Below are 7,313 nucleotides of genomic sequence, written 5' to 3' on the forward strand. Positions count from 1 at the left end.
AACTATATTTTTTTTTGGTAAGAAGGGAAGAAAAAAACAAACAAACAAAAACCTAACCCGGGATCAGTCTAGGAAGACTGACCCCAATCATATCCTCAAGAAGAGAAGGTAACAGAAAAGAAGGAGGAACGAAAAGCGTAGAAACACCTAACATCCCCCCATGCCCAACAGCTGCCAAGCGATCCGCCACGCGGTTTTGCTCCCTATAAATATGGAAGAAGGTAAGAGAATCGAAGGCAGGACGAAGCCTCAAGATGGCTTTAATGAGATTCTGACTCTTAAGACAAACAGCCTGTCTATCCGAAATCCTGTTGATAGCCTCCAAATTGTCAGACTCCACCGAAAGTCTTTTAACACCCATGCGAATGACGAGTTTAATGCCAGACAATTTTTATAACTATATTAATAACACAGTAAATAGTTCGTTCATAAAAAAAAAATACTAATAAAAAATATATACACATAAATACTTTTTAATTTTTTTATATAAAAAAGTTATAATATTTCTTGGGATCATTTTTAACTATGCGTTAAAAATAGCCCTTATGTTATGGGAAAATAATTTTAACCCTTCCTCAATCGGAAATTATTTTTTCAATTAATTAGGAATATTTAATATAAAATTTTATATATATATATATATATATATATATATATATATATATATATAAAGATTAAACGTCCACCTAAAGAGAGAAGCCTTCTCTCTAGGTCTTTCCCCTCCTCTTGCCGCCCACCTCCTCTTCTGCTTTCTTCTTTATTCCCTTTCCTTTTCTCCTTTCTCTTCCAAACTTGATTTTTGCAATCTTAAGTTAGAACAAATTAGCCAGATCTAGTCGGAGAAGGGCGAAGGAAGCTTGTCTTCTTTCTTCCTCCTTTCATCTATGGCTGTATTTTCGTTTTCCTAGCTTTTTAGTGTTCCATTTTGTTTTCAGTTGAAGATCCATACCTTTCATCGGATTTTGTCCATCTGATTCGCATCTGTTAGCTATATCTCTGTCGTTTACGTTTTTTTCGGATTTAGCAAGAGCGGAAACGTGTTATTTTATACGTAAATCTACGGATCTACGAGGTTGCACCAGTAAAAAGGACTCAGATCCAGTTAGTCGAAAGAAACTAAAGGATGACGATTGGTTTACAGTGGCTTTCATGTGAAGTTGAATTCGTGAGAAGTATGAGTTTTGTCGTTTTATTGGTTTAGTTGTACCTTTTTATAGTTGTTTTTACTCTTTGTAGCTCTTTTATTTCCTTTATGGACGTTGTATTAAACATTAGCGTGAGCTTATATAAGGTTTTATCCCTTACTATTTTTTTTATGATGTATTTGTTTAAGATTTTATCTCTTATCATTTTTATGATGTAATTGTATTTTTTCATCCAATGAAATGTTTAAGGATTATTATAAAAAAAAAAATAAAATTTGATTATTTCACAAATAAAAGAAAATGATTGGGAATGGTAAAAGGCAGTATGTCGTAAATTACGATATTAGCTGTGTACGGCTGAAAGATTTGCGTAATCCCATTAGAGTATTTAAATATTATTATTCTGGATAATCCAATCAGATTTGAAAAACAATTAACAAGCAAAAACATCAACAACAAAATAATAATAATAAAAAAAGGCCAATTGGAGATAGATAATTGCCTTGTCAGATGAGATTAATGATTTGTTAAATGGCAAAAGGGCGCTTCTAGTCCCCATCAACTGGGTCCCACAACCAGCACTTTCTTTCCCTTTTCCCTTTTTTATGTTATGTTTAGTTTAGACGATTGATCATCTGATCTTCTTCCTCCAAATCCCTAATTCCTCATTTTGACCTTTTTATTCTCTTCTCAAATACTCTATTTCTCTTCCACTCCTTACCTTTGATTCTCCTCTCTACTGATTCTTCTCAACCTGCGGTTTCCCTTTAAGAGAATTCCACTTTTGGCATCTTGGTCATTCTTTACGATATTATTCCCCTTTTTTTGGTAAGAGGTCAATTTGCTCTTCATTTTGGGGTTTTCTATAATTGTTTTTGAATTTATCTATACTCTTTTGCATCAGTTTTTTTTTTTTTTTTAAGGCTAATTTTTTTCCTATTTTCTGGATGAAGAGCAGGCATTTGACCTTCAAACTTCATAGCATCTTTACTGGGTTCAATAATTCTATGGGTTTTCTATTTTCTGGTCCTGGAGGTGGTTCATGGTCATGGGCTAGTCAAATAGGAAACTAGTACTATCGATTTGAGTTAGTATTGACGCTGAGAGAGAGAGGAAATGAAGAGAGGGAAGGATGACGACAAGAGAATGGGGCCTATGTTTCCCAGACTTCATGTGAATGATGCTGAGAAAGGAGGGCCAAGAGCACCTCCAAGGAATAAGATGGCCCTTTATGAACAGCTCAGCACTCCATCTCATAGGTTCAATCATGGTGTTTTGCCTCCCAACACAAGTGAAATCAACATGGTTCCTGCTGCATCCACAAGTCAGGTACCTCTTAAAATTGATTCCTAGTCTGTAGTGTATAGTATTTTTTATTGAGATAGTGCTTTGTAGATATGAATTTATTATTATTAGAGTATTTTTTCTAGGCAAGAGCTGTGAAATTACATTCAAAGTATTTTGGTGTTGATTTGATGCTATAGTTGGTGTTGATTTTTTCCTAATGTCTTAAGTGTAAGTGCTTTATCTGCATCTATATTTTATCTTTTAGAGATTGTTAAAGAACCTCTTTCCATCATTCCAAATTGCTCGATGGGGGTGCGGGGGAAGCTAAGAAAAACATCTAAAGTTCAATTACTTGTTTATTTTGATGCTCAATTTTGTTAACCGTTAAATAAAGCAACTAAGGTCGTAAGGGTAAGGGAAGACCAAGGTTGATGGTTAAGAAAAATGACCGGCAAGATCTCTCTAGGGATCACGTTTTTAATTGATTGGAAAAGAGGAATCCATATGGCCAACCCAACTAGCTGGGATTAAGGTTTTTTTGTTGTTGTTGATGTTGATTATGAACTGATGTAGTTGTTAACTTAATCCGTGTGTTTCAATATAGCCAAATACTCTGTTTTGGTGCAGCTATGTGGGAGCTCAATTTTAGATGTGGATATTGATCTTGTGCGGCTGTATTTGCTATCTTTTCCCCTTGTGTATCATGGCTGAGATTTGCTTCCTTCTTGATGCAAGTATTTGCTTGTGCTTTCCTAGAGAACTTATATACTCCTTGTCTAGCTTGGTGTTTGCATTTTCTGGCACTGTGACTTGCTGATTTTGTTGTTTCTGATCTCTGCAGGGGAGTGGCACTGGACGGAATTTACGCTTCTCACATCATGTTCTTTCTTCTACCCCCCCATTCTCTCACGTGGCTGAGATGCTCCATTCCCAGCAGCCTGATGATGGAAATTCTAATACTTCATCAACGCAACTTGAGCAGAGAAGGAAGGTTGGAGATGAAGATGATTTCATGGTACCTGTATTCGTTCACTCTTCCCTGGGAAAATCCCAAAATGGCAGTGATAGGGAAACACCCACTATTTTCGACTCAAATCACTTAGTTTGTTCAAAACAAATACAAAACACTGGTGATAATAATGAAAATAATAACACTGGAATTGGTACCAATCCCAGACAGGACAGGAAAAACCAGAATGACGAGCGTTTAGAGGTGTCTGTCTCAGGTAGAGATCATTCAGTAAGATCTCCCAGAAGTTCTCTTACCAGGGAAAAAATAGCTAGACCTGAGAATGCATCTCTAAACCAACAAGGTGATTTTAGTAGATTGTGTAAAGATGATGTTTGTTTGCAACAAGAGCCTACAGTTCTGCTGCAGCAAAATGATAGTCGACATGGGGAAAGTGTTTCCGAGCTGACAAGGGAAATAGAGAAGAGAAATAATCCAGGGCCAATAGCAGTAAGTGACTCATATTCTGGTGATGATCTTAATTGTCAGGGTGAGGCTGAAATTGACAGCAAGTGTCACAGAGACGAGACATGTAGGTCGCAAGAATTTGTAAATGGAGAAAAAAGTGATGATATCTCTGAAACGTCCATGGTGGATTCTATAACAGAAGTGACTTTTACTCCCGATGATGTTGTTGGAATGATTGGTCAGAAACGTTTCTGGAAAGCCAGAAGGGCAATTGTCAAGTAAGTTTTCGTTCCTAATCTTAGTCACTCTTTATAAAGTGTCAATGATTGGAAATTTTATAATGGTTTAGGATATGGTTAACATTCTAATTATAGCAAATCATTATACGCCCTTTCAAATGTAGTATGCTGTGAATATCTTTGGGTCATCACTTCTTTTGTTTTTGGTTTGGTATTATATCTATATTTATGGAACAATACTGAAAAACTAGGAAAATAGCTCATGTACCCTCATACAACTTGTTCTTTGAGCTTTGCTTTGTATTTGAGGCTTCTTTATCAATTGCAAAACTACACTGAAATCGAATGTTGAAGAAAAGTAAGAGGATTTTTTTTTTGTTGTTGTTGTTTTTTTTTTCTGTTTCTAATTTTGTTGAGATTGAAATTATGGCGGCTTTCTTCCTTATTCTAATTCATTAGTTTATTGGAGATTCACTTTTCCCTTCCAAATCTTTCCTTATTCTTTCATTATCGCAATATTTGCTTCTGGAATAAATATGATCATATTGTCACATCACTTTTGTTTTCGTTCTTGGCTAACCTTTAGTTCTCAATATTGATTATATGTTAATTTCATCTATTAAGACTTCGCATTTCTACTGTGTTTGTTTAACTAGATTTATAGAAATAGGATTCCCTTTGATCAAGTTGTACTTTGCTTTTATTACTATTGGATTATCTTTCTACCTACTTGCACAATATAAACAGATAGTTATGGTATGGAATACTAACTTAAGAAATATGGAATCATTGTGTTTTGAACTGAAGAGTTCATTCATGGCCATGGGGGAGGGTTATTTCGATAGTGTGGAGTCCCAGGGTCAGTTCCATTCTGGCATGTACATATGTTTGAAGGCCCTCGATGGCAAATGGTGGATCATCTTACAGCAGGGAGATGGACAGTAGAGGTACTTTTTTCTAGGTGCCCCCGAGACAGTGGATTATCTGATCATTCTTTTGCATTTCATGTTGGGTTTATTCCTGTCTCGATGACTCTCTTTTCCCTGCTTCCATTCAAGATTTTTCCTATATGTGCCTTTCGAGGGCTTGGATCAAGGAGGGCAACGAATGGTGGAAGAGCTTCTAGGAGTAGTCGTACGGAACTTGGGGAGAAAATGGAATAATCGAAAATTTGAATTGGTGGGCATGTGGAAAACTTTAGTTCTCATAGGTCCCTAGTATTCTAACTTGACCTTTATTGGGCTATTCTATTTATAGTGTTTGTTCCATATGTCTGTCTTGTGATTTTGTCTCAGTGAAGAGCTTGCCAGAATATGCCCTAGTATAATTTATGCACATGAAGTTCTTTTCGTAATTATTCTATCTCGTGCGAGATTGTGAACTAATGTCGAGCTAATTCTCTAGATCCACCTATATGCTTATGGTATATTCATTTTTCAATCTTCTGTGATTCATGGTCTTAATCTTAACTCTTGTTACTCTCTACAGTCAACAAAGGTTGTTTGCACTGCAAGTGTTTGAGTTGCATAAACTGATTAAGGTAAGATTTTCATGGATCCTGGTAAATTACTTCTTCTAGTCCGGGGATTGTTTTCGGTGGACATATTGCTGCCTACATGCTTATTAGTTGCAAAAAATAATATTATGAAAATTTTCCTTTGTGTAGGTTCAACGACTTATTTCTGCATCTCCACATCTATTACTGGAAAACAGTGGTTATCTGGGGAAACCTTCTTCAAAAAAACTCCCATCAGAGTATGTTCTGATGCCTCCTGGGCATGTTGCGAAGTGTAAAAATGACAGTGACAAACAGAACCATGAGAAGGAACATTCTGCTGAGAATGGAGTTGAGAAGGCATCATTTTCTTTGGTAAAAAATGGTAGTCAGCCTTATATTTATGGGCCTTATTTGGGGAATCCAACACCGATTCCTATGCCTACTGACAGCAAATTGGGTCCTTGGTGTTTCAATCTTTCACTTGGGAATCAGTTATTGGTACCTGTGATGTCCCCTTCGGAAGGACTTGTATACAAGCCATACACTGCTCCGGGAGTCATGGAATCATCCGGTGGAGGACAACATCCGTTTGGTGCAATTCCTTTTAATGGTAATTTCATCAATCCATGCTATGGGGTCCCAGCTTCTCATCATCCCCATGGCAATGGAGTCATACCAGGTTTTCCTCCTGTTGGCCATGGTTATTTTCCTCCATATGCTATGCCAAGTATAAACCCACCCGTCTACGGTTCAGCAGTGGAACAAATGAACTGTGTTCTGGGGTCTCGTTCGCAAGGTCACAGTGGTGGGTTATCTGGAGTTGGTGCAAATTTCAATCTGCAACATCAAAGCTCGTCTAAGGTGCTGACCAAGAAGAGAGGATCCATTTCACAAGTTATAAAGCCTCGGGCATCTAGAGAAAGTGGAGTACCTCGAAGGACAGCGAGTAGTCCTAGTGAGAAAGTGCAGAAACTTGGGACTGTTGGAGATGCTGAAGAGAAAGATGCTATTCATCCATTCCCAATGGCTCCTGCTACTCCAGAGGGACCACTAGAGACTGGCCAGCAAACAAGGGTGATCAAAGTTGTGCCGCACAACCCAAGATCTGCTACTGAATCAGTGGCTCGGATTTTCCAATCAATACAAGAAGAGAGAAAAAAATATGACTCTAATTAGCTTGTTTAAGCTCGATATTGCACGAGATGAGAAATCTTCCGTCTAGGTTTCACCTTAGTTCTGCATGCATATGATATGCTGTGTTGTAATTTTGATTACCTCCTATGATTTGTTAGGCATGATATTTTGCATGGTTGTTTCTTGACCTCATTATAATGTATTCATATCATGTAGGGTATAGCTGTAGAAGATATAAAACAAAGCAATGTTACATGTATGTGGTTGTTTTGATACTAGACTTTGTTATATATTATGTATACCATGCTAAATCAAATTGTATAGAGGTTTTGGTGATCAACTTTTTTATATATTTCATAATTGGTCATCTCCCATTTTATATAGCAGCATGAAAATTCTATTCAATTGAACTAAACTGTAAAAGTGCTAATTTATGATATGATATGATTGCTTAAAGCAGATTACAAGCTCTTTTGTTACCTCTATTGGAGTGAATTGCCAAAAATCACTAGAAAAACACTAAAAAAATATCAATTCTAGGGTAGAGAACATCCTATCAGCAGAAACGGCAAAGTATAGAGATAAATGAAGAT

The 7,313-nt window shown here is 36.7% G+C and overlaps 1 protein-coding gene across 1 annotated transcript; it reads left to right on the forward strand.

Moving 5' to 3' along the window:
- Window positions 1-1,770: 1,770 nt before the first annotated feature.
- Window positions 1,771-7,060, forward strand: LOC136202343 (protein EARLY FLOWERING 3). The gene is made up of 5 exons (XM_065992904.1): window positions 1,771-1,973; window positions 2,099-2,474; window positions 3,274-4,127; window positions 5,577-5,628; window positions 5,755-7,060. Exons 2-5 carry the CDS (start codon window positions 2,262-2,264, stop codon window positions 6,760-6,762), a joined length of 2,127 nt encoding a protein of 708 aa, XP_065848976.1. The 5' UTR covers window positions 1,771-1,973; window positions 2,099-2,261; the 3' UTR covers window positions 6,763-7,060.
- Window positions 7,061-7,313: the final 253 nt, after the last annotated feature.

This window comes from Euphorbia lathyris, chromosome 8 (genome assembly GCF_963576675.1).
Source record: "Euphorbia lathyris chromosome 8, ddEupLath1.1, whole genome shotgun sequence".
Taxonomy (NCBI): Eukaryota; Viridiplantae; Streptophyta; class Magnoliopsida; order Malpighiales; family Euphorbiaceae; genus Euphorbia; species Euphorbia lathyris.